At 43.5% G+C, this 20,844-nt stretch overlaps 2 protein-coding genes across 3 annotated transcripts in view; one reads left to right on the top strand and one right to left on the bottom strand.

Annotated features, from left to right (window-relative positions):
• Window positions 1-1,213: 1,213 nt before the first annotated feature.
• On the top strand, window positions 1,214-17,589 carry LOC118385247 (gelsolin-like). The gene is made up of 16 exons (XM_035772229.2): window positions 1,214-1,467; window positions 7,491-7,688; window positions 8,060-8,214; window positions 8,503-8,664; window positions 8,886-9,035; window positions 9,228-9,317; window positions 9,466-9,598; window positions 10,539-10,843; window positions 11,408-11,541; window positions 11,627-11,717; window positions 14,992-15,162; window positions 15,281-15,455; window positions 15,550-15,677; window positions 15,767-15,844; window positions 16,176-16,236; window positions 16,434-17,589. The coding sequence occupies exons 2-16, from the start codon at window positions 7,496-7,498 to the stop codon at window positions 16,601-16,603; spliced, it is 2,196 nt and encodes a 731-aa protein (XP_035628122.1). The 5' UTR covers window positions 1,214-1,467; window positions 7,491-7,495; the 3' UTR covers window positions 16,604-17,589.
• Window positions 17,590-17,743: 154 nt separating this feature from the next.
• LOC118385252 (stomatin-like) overlaps window positions 17,744-20,844 on the bottom strand; it is a 28,900-nt gene continuing 25,799 nt past the window's right edge. Inside the window, exon 7 of one of the 2 annotated variants that reach the window (XM_035772236.2) lies at window positions 17,744-18,888. In XM_035772236.2, coding sequence (XP_035628129.1) covers window positions 18,697-18,888 — 192 coding nt within the window. In that variant the 3' untranslated portion in view covers window positions 17,744-18,696. The remainder of the gene's footprint in view (window positions 18,889-20,844) is intronic. The other variant, XM_035772237.2, reaches the window with a different exon arrangement.

Genomic DNA, 20,844 nt, shown 5'->3' with positions numbered 1-20,844 from the left:
TAATCCAGGCACTTGTCCTCTTCCGTCTGGACTATTGCAACTCGCTGTTGGCTGGGCTCCTTGCTTGTGACATCAAACACCTGCAACTTATCTAGAATGCTGCAGCCTGCCTGGTGTTCAACATTCCCAAGTTCTCTCATGTCACCCCACTCCTCTGCACACTCCACTGGCTTCCGGTCGAAGCTCGCATCCACTACAAGACCATGGTACCTGCCTACGGAACAGCAAGAGGATCTGCCCCTTCCAACCTTCAGTCTATGCTCAGACCCTACACCCTAACCCGAACACTGTTCTGCCTTCTCAGGTCTATTGACCCTCCCACCCCTACGGGAAGGCAGCTCTTGCTGAGCTCAGTTCTATGATTAAACAATCAAGGCCTATAAACACTTGTTGGACAACAATTGTAAAAATGAAATGCCTTTGATGGTCTCGCTGGGTGGGACTTGACATACATCAAATTAGCTGCATTTTGTGATTTAAAAAAAATTATTGGAGGTTGTTCCTCTGGAAAAGAGGCCATATGAAATCCACACTCTAGTCAAGAGAATCACCTCAAATGACAAATCACATTCATCCAACCATACTTTAGCCTTACCAGCAGATAGTGCTATGGCCTTTCCAACAGACAGACTTCACTTGCCCTCATAAGGACTCACCCTAGAAGCAAAGAGGTAGCTAAATCAAAACAGGGTATTGTATATGTCTATCAGTGGCGCAACTTTCACTGAGGATGGGGAAGGGGACCCCCCCCCCACACATTCTGAAATTGCATTTTTGTCTTCCCCAGTTTTATCAATAGAATGTGATACAAACGGTGGCAACGGTTTACTTTGGGACCATGCGGATGTGGCTCTGAGCAGTCAGTTAGGCTGTTTGGAGTGTTTATCCAACAAAATAAAAATAATAATAATAATTATATCCCCCCACTTCTAAAACCAAAGTTGTGCCCCTGTGTCAAACTTTTGTCAAAATAAACTGCAATGCAAGCGTGGGCAATGTTTTCGGGTATTTAGTTAATCGTTTTTCAGTGTTTTATGGCCACGTTTGAATGCATAACATTGAGAGAAAGAGAACACATTTTTATTAGAGAATTTGCAAGACACAGTTGTACTCCGTATGGTATTCATACAAAAGTGGTGGGCTGTAATAGGCTATCATGCTCCGTTGTCATCTGTGGTTGTCATCCAGACAGGAGGGGTTATGCCGCGCTCATATGCTAGTCGGAACTCTGAAATATCCTATTTGCTAACTTTATACACCCTCCGTTTCCGACTTGCACTTGAACGCGGCACTTACATGCCAGCTTGATCCCCCTGTATCGCGAGTGTCATTTAGGGAGTTGCTCGGCCCAAGCCAGACGCACCAACACACCCTGCCAAACGACACTGTCCTGACAAATTAAGCCCTCTCCTGCAGCCTCAAAACACCCGCCGCGGCCTAGAAAACGTCTAAATCACACAGCATACGGTAAGCAATTCATTTTAATTTGTGTACGGACACTCTGGCGCCTGTTACAATGATGCATTAAATCAATGAAGCAAGATAGATGCCACTGATAGAGGTGATTTAACCAGAACCGGACCGTTATTCTTTCGATGATCCTTAGGCTATACTCATAGGCTACGATTTAAAACATAAACTAAATATGCAGTCAGTCCTATTCAACTGGCGATGTTTCGCTGCTTTGATACTGCTTTTGCTGAAACTATATATTTGGTGAAAGATGATTTTTTTTGTGCGTAATTGGAGTAAAACAGCCATCATTATGAATTACAAAAATGTTATCGGAGACAATGACTTAAATTGAGCTATGCCAAATTATTATATCGGAGGATGCCATGTAATATATGGACCGACAGTGAAAAACTTGGATAAAACCATTGGAAAAAACAATGACATTTACCAATAAAAAGAGAACAAAGAAAAGACTCCAACATCAAGATGTCAGATTACATTTAGATGCACAAACCATTATAATATGTGGAAGAAGATCTTACACTCTGATGATTCCCCCCCTGTGAACCATAGTTAATCAAACTGTTACAACTTTGTAATAACATAATAACTTTGTTAAAGTTGTATAAGAGTTTATAGGTTTTGCAAGACACAGAGAGACATGCTTCTGAATGCATGCTTCACTATGCACAGTGACTGTCAAATTATTCATGATCATTTTACAATATCAAAATATTCCTGCTAAATGTATATTGTTTGAAAGGGTGTGCAAGTGTGTGTCAATCAAATGGCACACATGATTGCCTGTTTGTCTATGCCTACTGTTCATATCCCATCAACAGTTGGGCATTCTCATATCTATAAATGGACATCCTTAGTCACCATGGAAACACTCACAACTCCAAACACTGGCCTTGCATGATGAATAACCAATATAAGAGGAAGTTACAGTGTTGCGTGTTGGCCTTTGGTTGTCTGTAAACAAATAATGTGTGTGCGTGCGTGTGCGTGCATGCGCGTGTGTGTGAGACAGAGCAACCTGGAACTCAGTCAGCAGGGGAAGTGTCTGATTCTTACCCACACAGATGTGAGGGCCCAGACCAGGGAAAGCTGTCTGACGCCACAAATGACAGCGCACCTAATCCCTCTGTGCCTCACTTTAACACACATTATCCACTGTGTTAGCTGGAGCCATAACCATATATAAGTGTTGTGAGTGTGTTATGTGCGTCATTACTTTTATGCGAGAGAGAATGAAAGAGAAGCCAGGTAAATAAGATGTTCTTTGTCCTTGACTTTGAACCCTTTTAGAAACGGTACCCGCCCACGCACAAGTTTAATGTCCGACCTTATAACCGGAGTTGTGTGTTTACACTGCCATAAAGTCAGTCTGGCTCTGATTCTCTTCCTCTCCAGGTGATATAATACTCTGTGTAAGCACTGCAGTATGTAGATGGAGAGAAGGGGTTAAAGGAGCCAAACTGAATGTCTATCTGGGAAGGCCTGTAGAGTTGAGGGTAGGCACATGATACACACTCAGCTGAGGGAGAAGCCTGAGTGGAGAAAATGAGTCACCCCTAAATTAGTACGGAGGAATCTCTCTTCCAAACCGAACTATAGGAAACTTAGGATGGACGTGAAGATCTTCATCAATGCATTGATTTGAGTACTAGACATAACACTTGAACCCTATCAGATTGAGAGCAAAAATCGAGTTAACATTTTGGTTTTCCTGTTATGATTGTGTATTTCGTGTAATCTATAACGTAATTGGTTTGCAGTTTCTCGAATCCAGCATCCCTCCTTTCTCTGGGCCTCAGTAAAGACCGTGTAGCAGCTTACCCAGAACACATTCCAAGCTTTTTCCAGTTCATCTGATACTGAAGAATAAAAAGGGGCTGGTTGGTGGGGGAGGGGTGCAGCGTACAGGCCAGCAGCAAGTCTCTGAGGGGCGGGAATACTGGAATGACTGACTAACTTTTATGTGGTTGTGGAGAAGAGGGAAGGGTAATGACTTGCGTAAGTCTTGAGGATTTGCATGGGGCAGCTCTGTTATCCTCATGTGCCAATGAGACTGGGACCAGCAGTCAGGTGATCTGTTCTATTTATTCTCCCTCCTGTGGAGTATGAAGTCTACCAAACTACCCCCTCTGAGTCACTGACCAGAACACAGAGGAGATTATCATCAGAGAAGTGACTGAGTTAGAGTATAGTTTGTGTTGACAGTGACACAACATAGGCATATAGTCATTTCTGCTAGTATAGCATTGCTAGTCAACACTGTGAGGCCCAGGGACATGATTTACAGTAAACAAATGACATCCCCTCTCCGAGCACATAAGCAGACAAGTAATTACAGAGGAAGATACCGTTGCTTGCATCTAAGTAAAGTCGCAGCAGTGTCACTTGTCAGGTTGCTGCAATATATTTTGATAAATGCATGTATTCATATCATATACAGAAAATAATCATATATGCAATGCAACTTAATTAGCTGCTTTCTCTGATGAGACGTGACAGTGGGAGCTGAGAGGAGCTGGCCACACGCTCAAAGAAAGATAACTTCTTGCAGGGCTCTTGCTCAGATGATGTTTCATATGTAAATACCTTGGTAGTGATCTAGCACTGGGGGCCTTGATGTTCTCACAGAGCGAACAGTCCTCTCTGTCAGAGTAGAGATCACAGTTACAGGTATTTGGTCATGTTACATCATACTTCATACTGCAAGCACTTCAAAAAGTTTGGAATTAAAGTTTGGAATTCATTTAATACAAATTGTTCAAGGCATGGAAACATAGTGAGCTGCAGGTGTAGTTCTCCCCATATAAATAAGAATGAATAGAACGGGTGTCCCCATTCAAGTCAATGATGGCATAATGGGTGGATTAACGGTCATTGCGTGATGTACCCATAGGAGCAAAGCAGGAAGCAAAAGCAGGAAGTGTACCCAGCAATGTACCCAGCAATCTGTGCTGTGATTTGTTAAATCAACTCAAATTACATGACAAAAAATGCATTCCATTGCATGAGCCACATCAGTTAGCATCATTTGAATGAACATTCTACCTTTCCATGGAAATGACCTCATAATACCAAGCAACCATTGCGAGGGTACCCATGATGAGTTTACCAGTCGAATTGCCAGGGTTAGAGGTTTCAAGCCCATTCTATTCATTCATCATATATTTATTTGGTTCTCTCTATCTGGAGGCATGGCAATGTTCATGGTGTTGGACAGAGTTTCAAGTAAAAGCTGACTTGGGCTGATCTGTCAATATACAGTAGTTCAAATCAAATTGTATTTGTCACATGCGCCGAAGACAACCTTACAGTGAAATGCTTACTTACAAGCCCTAACCAACAATGCAGTTAATTATTATTATTATTATTATATATTTTTAGCCTAAAAAAAATAAGAATGAGAAATAAAAGTGACAAATAATTAAAGAGCAGCAGTAAAATAACAATAGCGAGGCTATATACAGGGAGTACCGGTACAGAGTCAATGTGCAGGGGCACCAGTTAGTCGAGGTAATTGAGGTCATATGTACATGTAGGTAGAGTTATTAAAGTGACTATGCATAGATAATAACAGAGAGTAGCAGCCGTGTAAAAGAAGCCTTTTGGAACTATACTTGGCACTCCGGTACTGCTTGCCATGCGGTAGCAGAGAGAACAGTCTATGACTAGGGTGGCTGGAGTCTTTGACAAATTTTAGGGCCTTTCTCTGACACCGCCTAGTAAAGAGGTCCTGGGTGGCAGGAAGCTTGGCCCTAGTGATGTACTGTGCCGTATGCACTACCCTCTGTAGTGCCTTGCAGTCAGAGGCCGAGTAGTTGCCATACCAGGCAGTGATGCAACCAGTCAGGATGCTCTCGATGGTGCAGCTGTAGAACCTTTTGAGGATCTGAGGACACATGCCAAATCTTTTCAGTCTCCTGAGGGGGAATAGGTATTTTTGTGCCCTCTTCATGACTGTCTTGGTGTGATTGGACCATGTTAGTTTGTTGGTGATGTGGACACCAGGGAACTTGAAGCTCTCAATTTGCTCCACTACAGCCCCATCTATGAGAATGGGGGCGTGCTCGGCCCTCCTTTTCCCGTAGTCCACAATCATCTCCTTTGTCTTGATCACGTTGCGGGAGAGATGGTTGTCCTGGCATCACACGGCCAGGTCTCTGACCTCCTCCCTATAGGCTGTCTTGTCGTTATCGGTGATCAGGCCTACCACTGTTGTGTCATTGGCAAACTTAATGATGGTGTTGGAGTCGTGCCTGGCCGTGCAGTCATGAATGAACAGGGAGTACAGGAGGGGACTGAGCACGCACCCTGAGGGGCCCCCGTGTTGAGGACCAGCGTGGTTGATGTGTTGTTACATACCTTTACCACCTGGGGGCGGCCCGTCAGGAAGTCCAGGATCCAGCTGCAGAGGGGGGTGTTTAGGCTCAGGTTCCTTAGATCCCCGGGAGCTGTAAATCTGACTTCATGATCTGGTGTTGATCAAATGATTATATTTTCAACTGAAACAGGAATCAATGTGTTGTTTATGGCCAATGGTTTGTTCTCTGTTTGCTCTCTCCGGTGGCAGATTGTTCCCCCTGTAAAAATGTAACAGGACAGATACCCGTGTGATTGAAAACGACATCAATATTGAACTTTACGATGGCTATAAGACGTACTACCATGTCTTCATGTAAGAAAAGATATGGGAAATAAGTATGTGGCTGCTTGTGAAATCTGTCATAGGTTACAAAAGAGTAGCGACAGAGGAAAAGGGAACATCATATTCTTCGGGGTTAGGGTTGCCTGAATTCTCTCCCAAACAAAGGTCACGTGTGAATTCTTTCCCATGCTCTGATGCTGAGGGTTAGTCATACAAATTGAAAAGGAGACCCAAACGGCAGTCTTTCCCTAAATATATTAGTTGGAGACCTGAGTCCTGAGGCATGCAGATGGGCCCCGGTGCAGAAAACACTGTGTTTACTCTCTAGAACATGGCCTCATTTAAGAGCACAGAGAAGCCTGTTTGCGCTGTCTGGAATGTTGTGTGGATAGAATTCATTCAGGGTGTGTTATGCTATGTAGATGTAGGCCGACCGTAATTTAACTTCTCATTTGATTTGAACTGTTGTTGTTGTGTGTTTCAAAACGGATAAGAAACGAGGCCTTGTAATCTTATCTTGATCGGTTACTGCTTTTGAAACCTGAGCAAATATAGATGTCTGACACTTCCCTTTCAGTGGGCATCACCTTATGTGTTTGTTTGCTGTGGAAACAGTGTGTGGCAGGGCTACTGTCTAAGTGCAGGAACCAACTTAGGCATGATTACCTGGCATCTAGACCACTGACTGAACATTTTGAAATGCTTTTCTGTGGTCACTATAGTGATCTGCAAAGAGGATAGGTATTAAGTTCCCACATGCCAAAATGAGCTCAAATACAATATGTGATAATCTCACTGAGCGTAGCCATCCACTCCATGCTTTTAATACAGTTCCTCATTTGGTGTCTGATATGACTGAAGTGTGATGTTTGTGGGCCTGTCCCATTGGGCTGCATGCCTGACTGCGAGTGTGCTGTGTGTGTGTGCACTATGCCGTAGTTCATCTATGGTCTCTCTCCTCTCTTCTGTACACACACTTATACTGTGGTGGCACCATTGCTGGGGCTGCCTGTTACAAACCGAGTCACAGCACTTTCCCATCAGAGAGAGGAAGAAACTCCCAACACCCAGCACAGGGCACCAATGAGTCACCACATCACACATTATTAACTCACGACTCTAAATGTTATCTTTATATCCATGACAACAGCTCTCAGTGAAGGGAGTGGCTCCCTTCTGCAAAATATGTCCATAAATTGTAGAGACAGACTTTTCTTGTCTTTCAATCTTTAGATCTTGGTCCTGAGGTCATATTTGTTCTTATCTTGCTGTCTCTGTATAACTTGGCAATTGGTGAATTAATAGTGTTCCATATCATCAATATCTTCTATCAAAGCATGTGTGTGTGTGTGTGTGTGATCTTTCCATGCAGGCAGCATGGTGTACCATCCTGAGTTTGAGAAGGCTGGCCAGCAGGCAGGCCTGCAGGTGTGGAGGATTGAGAAGTTTGACCTGGTGGCCGTGCCAGAGAATCTGTATGGAAGCTTCTACACAGGAGACGCCTACCTCATCCTCAACACCATCAAGCAGCGCTCCGGGAACCTGCAGTATGACCTGCACTTCTGGCTGGGTGAGGACAGAACCAGGAGCAGGATGGGTTGCATTACAAGCCCTGGTGGATATGATTGACGTCATAGAAATACTTTTACTAGAATGGGCATCCTCTTTCAAGTCACTGTGACTTGTGGTGGGTATGTACTGTAATTCTATCTCTATGATTGATGGGAAATGGACTAAGTGAGTGATACTCAAACTTGGTTCATTCGATGTACCGGTATGTGTCCATTGAGTTTTGCTTTAGGGAAATAGTCATCCATGACGTCTGTGGAATCTAGCAGACTAAGTAGCCATTGGGGGTTGGGCCTCCATTGTACAAAGACAAGAGAGCAAAACATTGCAATTCAGAGTTTGAATTTAACTTCTGTGGATTTTCTGCCCCAGGCGACTTTTGCACCCAGGATGAGAGTGGAGCAGCAGCCATCTTCACAGTCCAGATGGATGACTATTTGGGAGGTAAACCCATCCAGTACCGTGAGGTCCAGGGACATGAATCCAAAGTATTGCTGGGTTACTTCAAGGTTGGACTGAAGTACTTGGTGAGGAGATGTTATTTGAGATGACAATTAGAATTGTCTTTGACAGTTTTGTCATTATTGCGCTTAAACCCAAGTCATGACACACATAATATTGCATTCATACCTCAGGCAGGGGTATTGTTATAAACTAGTCTCTATACCTAAATGGTTTTGTGGTACATCAACCTTTTAATAGGTATAAAGTCCTCCTTGTATTGTCCCCTTTAATCTAATCTAATGGTGGAAATATGCCCTAGAAATGTGAATGGCTCCATATTAACCGTGACATATCTTTTGTCACTGTTTTAGAAAGGAGGCGTAGCATCTGGGTTCAAACATGTTGTTACCAACGAGGTGGTTATGCAGCGGGTGCTACAGGTCAAAGGTCGGCGTGTTGTCAGGGCGACGGAGGTGCCTGTCAGCTGGGACAGCTTCAACCAGGGAGACTGCTTCATCCTGGACCTGGGCAGCGTGAGTTACCATCGGACATAGCGTCATTAAACATTGGCGTCACATTTCAATAAAATAAACAGAGAAGCATGCACATTGTATGTTTCACGTCTTGCTTAAGAGAAAAGAGAAATGTTTAATAGAGAGATTGTCCAAATACACATACAATTCTTGAAAACAAATTCCTGGTCGATGCTGACCACATCACGTATCCTGTTTGTTATGTATCCCTCCTCCCACAGGAGATCTACCAGTGGTGTGGCTCCCAGAGCAACCACTTTGAGAAGCTGAAGGCCACTCAGGTTGCCAAGGGTATCCGTGACAACGAGCGCAGTGGGCGAGCCCGCGTGTACGTGTGTGACGAGGGAGCAGAGCGAGACAAGATGATAGAGGTGAGATCATAAACAACTAAAGAACAGGAGTCTTCTTACTCTCTTTATCGCTCTTTCTGTCTGTGATTGGTTGACGTTTATTGTGGTGTTTAATGGTGCATAATGGACTTTTGAATAAACTCCAGCTGTGGTTAAAGCATTGTTTAATTTTCAACAGTATATCTAAAAGGGATCTTCTCTGTGCGTCTTCAGGTTCTGGGAGATAAACCCCACTTTCCTGAAGGATCTTCTGATGACATCAAAGCTGATGCCTCAAACAGGAAGATGGCCAAACTGTACAAGGTGGGAATACAGGAAACAATCTACTGAAACCAAGATCAACTGGTCTAGCTGTATAATGAGAACATCTCATATAGACCCTGAGGACTTTTCACTTACACGTCTCTGATCTCTCTGCAATTCTTCCTCTGTCGCTCCTCCTCTCCCCCAGGTGTCAAATGCCAGTGGAGACATGTCCATGTCCATGGTGGCAGCAGAGAACCCATTCTCCCAGAGTGCATTGGAGTCCAGCGACTGCTTCATCCTGGATCACGGCTCCGATGGCAAGATCTTCATCTGGAAAGGTCAGCTGGGGTCACCCAATATCAAAGACATATTTATGATCAGCTGATTTTTCACAGTTTGCAACACTCTCCACCAATTCAACCAGTCAATGAAAGCATAATACTGTAGCTGGAATTGTTTTGGCATGGTATGGCTGCTGTCGTGTCCATTTGGTAACACATAGCATTACAGACCACATTTAGAGAATGAGACATTGTCTTGGACAGTTTCACATGATAAACTTCCACAGAGAGCATATGATGCAACCACGGGTGTCATTTCAGCTTAACCTCCAAGAAATGTATATAAAATTGAAGCTCATTTACTGCATTTCTACACCATTTAAAAACTCAAAAAAATGCAACTTGGAGAACAGCAAAAACAACTTCCAGCCATTATCATCTTGTTGCGGTAGCTTCAATCACCTCAGTCAATAGGGGACTTAACATTCGACAAACACGTTATACAATAATTAGTTGCAACGCACAAGGGATTAAAACTAGTTTAGTTTCATGTGAAGTCAAACAGCAGTTACCTAGCCAAAGCCAGCTACTACAACCATCTTTAACTCTGCACTCTTTTGAGAAAAAGTGTTCCTGTTCCCTGCAGCTGCATCGACGCGCCTCCCATAAAGCCAGCCAGCCACACAAACAACCTTCCCTCCCACTCCCAGGTGTCCGCAATGTACCACTAAAGTACATTTGCCTTTTAATCAGGATTGGAATGATTTTAGTAGCCTATTTGACATTTTTGGTATTGAGCTAAGGTATGGCGAGCGCCATACCCTACCGTACACAATTGATACCCATGGATGCAACTGAAAGGTGTTGTTCTAAATTCAAAATATAATTGTCCTCCGTTATTTATATAAAGTCCTCCATCTTTATAGTTTCTAAGTGGTTGAATTCATTAAACCCACTTTTTGTATTTCTCACCCAACTTCCACACACTCTCACCCAGGTAAAGAAGCCAACCTGGAGGAGCGTAAGGCAGCCATGAAGGCAGCAGATGAGTTCATCAAGAAGATGGGCTACCCCAAACACACCCAGGTGCAGATCCTGCCGGAGATGGGAGAGACGCCTCTCTTCAAACAGTTCTTCAAGAACTGGCGTGACAAGGACCAGACGGAGGGTCTGGGCGTGGCCTATGTCTCCAACAGCATCGCCAAGATAGAGAAGGTGCCATTTGATGCTGCCACACTCCACGACTCCCCCGCCATGTCTGCCCAGCACGGCATGGTGGATGGTGGCAACGGAGAGAAGCAGGTGGGTGGACAAGACCAATGGCTGGGCCTGTGCCCACATTGTATGACAAGCCTTCCCAGTAATCTTTCTTAGAGTAACTATCAGGATGAGTATTTATTTTTAATTTAACCTGTATTTAACTAGGCAAGTCAGTTAAGAACTAATTCTTATTTACAATGATGGCCTAGGAACAGTTAACTGCCTTGTTCAGGGGCAACACAACAGATTTTTACCTTGTCAGCTCTGGGATTCAATCTAGCAACCTTTCGTTTACTGGCCCAACGCTCTAACCACTAGGCTACCTGCCGCCCCAGTATTGCTTGTCACTATCAGCTTTATGTATTAGGGCTATTATACAGTATACAGTAAAAAATAATTCTGTGAGCTAATCTATGTAGACTGTGGGGGAGGTATGCTAGGGTTTCAGACCAATGTAGCTGATAGAGGAAGGATATTGAAGTAGGAAATCTCTGATGAACAGATAGCAACCAAATGACAGGGGCATGAATTTGTATTTACATATTTAGCTCTGTTTTGGTAGCCTGCCACCATTAGGGGTCACATCATGCGTATGTTTATGTACAGATCTGGCGTATTGAGGGATCAGACAAGGTGGAAGTGGACCCCTCCACACATGGACAGTTCTATGGCGGAGACAGTTACATCATCCTCTATAACTACCACCATGGAGGACGCCAAGGGCACATCATCTACATGTGGTAAGAGAAACACTAAAGTAAAAGTACAATTAAACAGTAGAGAGACAATCAGAAGAGATACATTGCTAACTAGAATGTCTCTCAGGCAAGGAAGTGACTCTTCCCAGGACGAAATTGGTGCTTCGGCCATCTTGGGTGCCCAGTTGGACGATGAGCTTGGTGGTGGGCCTGTGCAGGTAATGAATGTGTGTTTGTAAGTGGGTGGGTGTGTGTGTGTATAGAAGTGGCATATTCCTTTTTTCTATGGTTTCCTCTTAGCTTCATCTATATTTGAACCAGTAACCCTGTGTAACCCTGTGTGTCACTCTCCCTCTTCCTCACATTGTTTCCTGTCGTTCATTTGCTTTCTCTCCCCAGGTTTCAGGTGCTCCTATTACCACCCTGGTACTCCCCTCTCAGGGCTGCATAACTCAGTACAGAGCAGAGTATTTAACTGATATGGCTCAATGTGTTTACAGAGCAATCAGCTGGTTGAAATCAACAGGGACCCAAAACAGGACATTAAGGGCCATGTTTATGAGGGTGTTCCCTTTATCCTCTCGGATTCTGTTGCTTCATCACTCTGGCACAGTTACTGTTCCCAGACGAGCCAATTCCCTGACCTGTTGTAGGGACAAAGAGCTGTCTTGCTCGTCCTTATGAGATGTGCTCAACTCAAGCAAGGACCATTGCATAGGTTATATAGAGGCCACCAGTGATTCTAGGTCAGCTTATCCCAAACTCGGTCCCCCAAGGGGTGCACATTTTGTTTTTTTTGTCCTAGCACTACACAGCTGATTCAAATAAGGAACTCATCATCAAGCTTTGATTATTTGAATCAGCTGTGTCGTGCCAGAGCAACAACCAAAAGATGCACACCTTGGTGTCCCCGAACCGAGTTAGGGAAACGCTGTTGTAGGTTGTTTTATATACTGCAGTTCATTGTGATTTGGCTAGATCATGCCCTGGCTCTGTATAAGGTTCCATGCTCTGAGAATGTCTGCAACCATCTCTTTCTGTGTACCTGTCTGTTTGTGCCTGTCAGTCTCACCTTCCTGTCTATAGCCAGTGTGAAAAATGGGGCCCTGCACTACGTAGTTATTTAATTGATTTGTTATAATGCATGACTAACAGTGATCCTGCATTTGTGGAGAAGCCCACCAGGGTGGAAAAGTCAGTCACAAACCTGTTTATGTTCCATCAAACTGTCCATGATGTCTAACAGCTGATGGCTACCCAGACCCCTCTTTTATGCTGCTGCTCCTCTCTGTTTATCTTCTATGCATATTCACTTTAATAACTCTACTAACATGTACCTAATTCCTCAACTAACCGGTGCCCCTGCATATTGACTCTGTACCGGTAACCTCTGTATTTAGCCTTGCTATTGTTATTTTACTGCTGCTGTTTAATTATTTGTTAATTTTATTATCTATTTTTTTTACTTATCTATTTTTTACTAAAGAAGTTTTAAGAAAAAAAAGTGTTAAAGCATTGTTGGTTAGGGGCTTGTAAGTAAACATTGTTGGTTAAGGGCTTGTAAGTAAGCATTTCACTGTAAGGTCTACAACTGTTGAATTTGGCGCATGTGACAAATTCAATTTGATTTAATTTGACACACAATCATACATACATTTGTAACAGTGTGATTCATAGTCATTCAACAGAAACAGTATTTAGAGGAACTCAGTGCATGGATATTAGTCATCACACTAAACATCCAAGATTGCAACATTGCCTCACACATGTTTTCAGTACAGAGGTAGACTTCTTCATTAACTCTGTGCAATATGCACCTAATCTCTATTTCTCCGATTAGTAGTCTCCAATTTTGAAAACAAATAAAACTGAACAAGGCTTTGTGCAGGCTCACCCAGGTCCCAAAATGTCAGGAATGGTGTTAAGAGGAGAACAAACACTCGAGAGACTAAACAGTGAGAAATGCACACAGTCAGACTTTGGATAGCCCATTGCTTGGTATAGTTAGGGACCGTCAATAAATTACACAAGTAGGATAACATTTTCATGTTGCACATCTTTTAGTTCTCTCATTAAATGATTTTAATATTTGTATATGATTTTAGTTGGTTTGAGGTTATTAAGTCATTGAAATTTGGAGCTATGGACCTTTTTAAAATATTGTCCTATGTACATTGTGTAATTTACTGATGGTCCCTAACTAGCCCCGATAGGGAAATCGAATGTCAAACTAAATTGACCATGGGCATTACGTTTGGGTCGCATGCAACTGCGCTCTGAATTGATGATTGGGTGCTGCCAGCTGTGGAAACAATTCAAATAAACACAGCCCACTGAAAACTGTTACGGTACTCGTCATTCCGTGACATACTGCACAATTTATCCTATCATCTCGCAAATCTCAGTTTTGGACGAGACTGACATTATGATCATAATTATTCTATTTACACTTTGTAGTTCATTTTTACACAAAATACATTTTTCTGACTCATATCGATGCCACATTGGCCATTTTCTAATCAAGAAGTTGCTTTTTAGGAGCAGTTGCTCTTTAACGGGAGGAGAGAGAAAAGGCCCCGTTGTGCTGGCGGATGGCGAGACAAGCTTGCTGCATCCACTAAACAGGACTTCCTGTTGTCAGCCAGCCAGACAGATACACAGCATGCTGGGAGAGTAGGGTGGGGAGCGCTGTACAACACTTGGTGCTTAGTGTTTTCATGCCTTGTTGTTCAGAGCTCACTGCTGCCACCCTGTGGGAAATATTTGCAGACACATGCAAGGCTGCGTTGCAAGTATGTCCATAGATTTCCAAATAGATGTAATTAAATACAATTATATTCTTCCAAAGATCCACTTCTTTTTGTTTTTCACCACACTGGCCCATGTTGACTCCAATGTTTCCCACAGTTGTCAAGTTGGCTGGATGTCCTTTTGGTGGTGGACCTTTCTTGATACACACGGAAAACTGTTGAGTGTGAAAAACACAGCAGCATTGTAGTTCTTGACACAAACCGGTGCGCCTGTCACCTACTATCATACCCCGTTCAAAGGCACTTAAATGTTTTGTCTTGCCCATTCACCCTCTGAATGGCACACATACACAATCCATGTCTCAATGATTAAACTCCTTATTTTGAATTATTTAACTAGGCAAGTCAGTTAAGAACAAATTCTTATTTTCAATGATGGCCTAGGAACAGTGGGTTAACTGCCTTGTTCAGGGGCAGAACAACAGATTTTTACCTTGTCATCTCGGGGATTCAATCTTCCAACCTTTCGATTACTAGTCCAATGCTCTAATCACTAGGCTACCTGCCCTGTCACCTCCCCTTCATCTGCAATGATAGAAGTGGATTTAACAAGTGACATAAATAAGGGATCGTAGCATTTACCTGGATTCACCTGGTCAGTCTGTCATGGAAAGAGCAGGAGTTCTTAATGTTTGGTATACCCACGGTATGTTTGTTAACTAGTTTGCTCTGTGTGGTCCAGGTGAGGGTGGCCCAGGGCAAGGAGCCAGCTCACCTCATGAGCATGTTTGGGGGGCAACCCATGGTGGTGTACAAGGGAGGTACGTCCAGAGATGGGGGCCAGTCCGCCCCCGCAGAAACACGCCTCTTCCAGGTGCGCTCCAACTCTGCAGGGTGTACAAGAGCTGTGGAGGTGAGTGACATGAGGACAATGCCTCTCTTTTTTCTGAAATCAGCTACTAAACTGCAATATATTTACAGGCATGACACTCGTGGTCATTTTCTACCCACCATGTCTTATCCACCTCTAGGTTGATGCTGTGTCCTCCAACCTGAACTCCAACGATGCCTTCCTCCTGGTGACTCCTGGAGCCTCCTTCGTGTGGATGGGCCAGGGGGCCAGTGACACTGAGAAAAATGGCACCCAGCAGCTATGTGTTATCCTGGGGGTGTCCTCCTCAGAATTGCCTGAGGGCGGAGAGACCGGTATGTACATTGTGCCAATGACATTGGCTTACCTTTGCTCTGTGGCTGGCTGTGGCATGTCGTAACCAACTGACTATTGTGTGTGTCTATGCAGATGATTTCTGGGAGGCTCTAGGAGGGAAGGCAGCGTACCGCACCTCCTCCAGACTCAGAAGCAAGGACAAGATGGACGCCCATCCACCCAGGCTCTTTGCCTGCTCCAACAAGTCTGGAAACTTCATTGTGAGTCCCATTATTAATACCATAAGCCATTCATGGTTAAACATCTTTAACCCTGTTTTTTCAAATGCCTTGTCGCCTTCTCCACCCAGATTGAGGAGGTGCCTGGGGAGATGACCCAAGAAGATCTGGCCACTGATGATGTCATGATCCTGGACACATGGGATCAGGTAGATCAATTAGCATGTGGTATTTTCTGAGATGTGAATGTTATTAAGTATGCAGATATAGGATCTTAATTTGACCTATATTTTAACAGCAAAATAAGGTTGACTAAAGTAAACTACATAAAAAGTGCAATACTCTTAATATAACCCTGTCTTAGTGTGGGTTGTCAGTGAATTTATGTAAATCACAAAGCTCATCTGAATTTCCTGTGGTAAAGGAAAATTCTCAGCAACAAGAGTGAACAAATTAAGATCTTACACCTGCACAGTAACACAGTGGATAACATATGAATTGCTGTACATAGTCTAATGAAAGTTGAATATCCTCTTCTAGGTGTTTGTCTGGATCGGGAATGAAGCCCACGAAGAGGAGAAGACTGAGGCGATGGCCTCCGGTAAGTCATAAAATTGAAAACTGCTTAATTGAATAAATGATTTATGAATGATCTTACAGACAGTTTTACGTAGAGAGTGTTCATGCCATCTTTTCCTTTTGAGTGCATTACTCATGACTAAAATCATTTGATTGAGAAGTTCCCCACTGGGTAAACTGCTCTCTAAAGAACTATACTTTAATCCCCTCCTCCCCCAGCTGTGCGTTACATTGAGACGGACCCTGCCAACCGTGACCTCAGGACACCCATCGTGAAGATCAAGCAAGGGTTCGAGCCACCCACGTTCACCGGCTGGTTCCTGGGCTGGGACCATGAGTACTGGACCAGCGACCCCCTGGAGCGGGCCATGGCTGAGCTGGAGCTGTGAACCCTCACCTTTAACCCCTAACCCTGCCGCCTGACTTTACCGCACACACTGAGCAGCTCCAGCCATGAGACTTAATGGGGAACCCTCTATGCCCCGCCAACTTCCTTTCTTCTGACTGCCAGTGGGAGGAGGCTTTTTGTTGATTTTTTACATTTTGAAAAAGGAAATGTGTCAAAGAATATTGAGCTTTTAGATTAGAATGTCTTGCTTTGATTAGAGTAGAAGAGGCTGTCATAACCCTGTATATCTGATACAGAGCACTGGTGCACAATTGCAATGCCAATAAGGTACTGTAATAGACTAGCTCTACTCCCCCACCACATGTAAAATGTATGTTTCTCATTTCATGTTTTCGTATTGTGATAATGTTGTGTCATTATTTCAGCCCACCCCTGCTTCTAAATTCATCCAAGGATATTTAGGAGCAGTTACCCAATGCAGTCTTCTGATAATAAAATGAGGACTTTATTTGTTTGTTTTTTTACGTATGCAAATAGCATGCACGTGACCAATAATAAGGGCTTTAATGGAACCACAGGTTTAGATAAGGCTTTGCACCTGCTACAATCTGCATTAAGATTGAAATATATTTTATACGACGTCAGCAACATTAGGCTGTTTCTAATTCAGTATCTCACCATTAAGAAACCTAGAATATTACAATCATCTGAACCAACAGAGGCAGGGAGACAAAGCTTTGAGGAAATCACACTGCCAGACATAACCTCACTAGTTATCAATCCGTATTGCTACAGTTTTCGCAATAACAATTTAAAGGTCATTTTCCGATTGAGACGATATATGCAGTGTTTACCGTGAATGCAGTCTCCACCAATGTGGGAACATTGCCTTTAAATTGTATTTGTTTGGTGTCAGCCAGGCAGGAGTATAAGGATCACGCAATTAACGTAACAGCAGTCAATGTCAAGTTCAATGGTTTTCCCCAGGCCTTACTATTGTTTCAATAAAACCTTATGTCACCGACACTAGATGTGTTGTCTCCATTATATATATCATTTAAAGTGTATATAATTTTTATTTAAAGGCTGAATCATAGTGAAAATAACAATATGGCTTTGAAGGACAAAAGTGTAAGAGAAAAGTTCAGATTCAAATATATGTCAATACATTTACAATTCATCGTAATCAACATTGACCTTTATAGAAACTGTTCAACAGCAAGTTTGATAAGGATATGAAAATATAAACATGATAAGGATATGAAAATATAAACATGATAAGAAATCATTTCAATATGAGAAAAATAGGTTACAACAGAGTGGTTTAGTAACATGAAATAATGTACAGAATACAGAATACACTGACAATACAAAACATTAAGAACACCTGCTCTTTTCATGCCAGACTGACCAGGCCATTTCAGGTGAAAGCAATGATCCCTTATTGATGTCACTCGTTAAATCCACTTCAATAAGTGGAGATAAAGAGGGGGAGACGGGTTAAAGAATGATTTTTAAGCCTTGAGACATGGATTGTGTATGTGTTCCATTCAGAGGGTGAATGGGCAAGACAAAGAATATAAGTGCCTTTGAACGGGGTATGGTAGTTTGTGTCATCAACTGCAATGCTGCTGGGTTTTTCACGCTCGACAGTTTCCCGTGTGTATCAAGAATGATCCACCACCCAAAGGGCATCCAGTCAAATTGACATAACTGTGGGAAGCATTGGAGTCAACATGGGCCAGCATCCCTGTGGAACGCTTTCAACACCTTGTAGAGTCCATGCCCTGGCGAGTCTGTTTTGAGGGGGTGCAATTCAATATTAGGAAGGTGTTCCTAATGTTTGGTAAACTCAGTGTATAACACATACCATGTATTATACAGTAATGTATACTGCATAGGTACTGTAACAGCATCTGAAGAGCATGTAGTCTTGAGGATAAATACTGCTATTAAAACAGACTAAAATGCACTTACAATTTCCAATTACATGCCTCTCTCATCTTTTCAAGAACTTGCACAATTGGTGGCTGACTAAATACTTTTTTGCCCCATTGTATGTGGGAATGTTTGTTTTGTGTGTGTGTACTGTAGGTGTGTAACAGCACTCACACAGCACCCAACAGGCTCCCCTCAGTCTCTCTTCATGAAGGCCTGCATCATGTCCATTGGCAGGGGGAAGATGATGGTGGAGTTCTTCTCGGCAGCTATGGTGTTGAGGGTCTGCAGGTAGCGCAGCTGCAAGCCCGATGGAGACTCAGCGATCACCAGAGAGGCCTCCTTCAGAGCCCGCGAAGCGTTCATCTCCCCCTCCGCTGCTATCACCTACACACAGGACCCAGGGGACAGGAGGCAGGGCGGAGGGGGACAGATAGAGAGAGGAAGGGAGAGATGGAAGAAAAAGAAGTTAGGTAATGACCATTAAGTAACAAAGATAGATAATGGAGAGAGAGAGAGAGAGAGAGAGAGAGAGAGAGAGAGCAGGCTAGAGGTCATGATCACATGAGCTCCTGCATTTTTCAGCATTTTCTTTAAAAAAAGATAGATTTAGAGTTAGATGAACTTGGATTTTTTGTCAGGAACATATACAGGATGCTACCCTCGACAACATAACCTTCACTCCAAATCAAAACTCAAAACCTACAACCTGATTTTGGACGGAATTAAGGAATCACCTGGAGGTTTACAACTACCAATGATTATTATTCTATACAGCGAATTCTCTGGAAAACAACAGAAACCTGAAAACACCATCCAACCTGGAACTGAGTGAGTAATGTTTAGTCAGACACAGTATTTTATTTCAAAAAGCCAAGAAGAAAAATACACTACATTACTTTATAGGGACTGAGTGGTAAATTAAGGGTGCCAAGTTTGATACAGCTTCAATTAGCACTGACGTATCAAGTGAGAGGTGTGAAAGTCCTTTAGCACAACAATGGCAGGAGAGTCAAACAGTCTACTCCAACCAAATGGAGAGGCCTTAGAAGCTGCCTCCCGCTGTTCAGAGGTAATTAATATACAGTACCCTGTGTATGTAAAGAATGATAAAGCAAGAAAAGACTACAAAATGAAGCTCCTTATGGAAAATCAAGAGACACTTTTTGCTGACTATTACAAAAATGGGAACATCAGCAACCTTATCTTCCACACAAACCATCCCCTGGCATGGCACAGTGCTATATTAGCACACTACCCCTTTGTTAAGAGAGGAGGTGTTAACGAGGGGTGGAAACTCAGGATACTTGACAACGAGGACTCTGAGTCAGCTAATATAAATCTCTATAAGTCTGGAACAGTAATGGTACAGGGCAATCCCAAACAGTTTCAGCTGGACTTTCACCTAATCAAATAATTAGCCCAGCAGGAGAAGCTCTCCCTTGAGAAAGATACCCCCACATTGAGCAGGTCAGACCAGACCTCTTATATAACCCCACAAACGAGCCACCCCCAGCGGAAATTCAATCTCCCAGCACAGAGTACTACTCTCTCATTGAAATGAAGGATACATTTACCCAGCTGGAGGTAAGGCAGGTGGAGCTGGAACAGCAGGTGATTACTCTCCAGTCAGCACAGACCCAGACAACAGTCCAGCACAACAACACTCTCCTAACCAGACCCGGAGTGCTGGAGGTGGAGAGAGAACTAAATATCTGAACTCTGGACAGTGGTGAGACAACTTCAACAGGAGAAGAGCAAGAGCAGGAGAATAACAGAGCAGTAGAGGAGAGGATCAGACTGCTGGAGGAGAGGTTGAGGGGGGTGGCGTGTGACAGAGAACAACCCTAGAGGTGGCCATCCCCGCAGAGAAGCCAGCAGAACAGCCCACCTCAGCATCCGACAAAAGTCTCGACACCACAGCAGAACAGTCCACACCAGACCCTGACCATAGCGTTGACATCACAGCAGAACAGACAAATGAAGAACCCCAAGCCCAGGGGCTCCCACCCCCTCTGAGCACCCCCCCGTCAGCCACCCTGATAGGCCTTCTGACAACCCCCCCACACCCACTGAGGACATACACAAGACACAGATTGTTCTCTTTATGGACAAATGGGAAATATATACAAGAAAGAAAAAAAAACGTTTTCCCAAACACAGTGTGTCTAAACTCTGGTGTCCAAACACCCAGCGCCCTAGACCTTCTGTCTGAGGACCAACTAGGTTCACCTAGCCAGATAATAATACACACAGGCACAAATGACCTGAGAGCACAGCAGGAAAGGGTGGCCACAGCACTGAAGGGAGTGATTGAAAAAGCTTCTTCTACTTTCCCCAACG

This window comes from Oncorhynchus keta, chromosome 9 (assembly GCF_023373465.1).
Source record: "Oncorhynchus keta strain PuntledgeMale-10-30-2019 chromosome 9, Oket_V2, whole genome shotgun sequence".
NCBI classification, from domain to species: Eukaryota; Metazoa; Chordata; class Actinopteri; order Salmoniformes; family Salmonidae; genus Oncorhynchus; species Oncorhynchus keta.
This window is presented reverse-complemented; position numbering and strand designations above follow the sequence as displayed.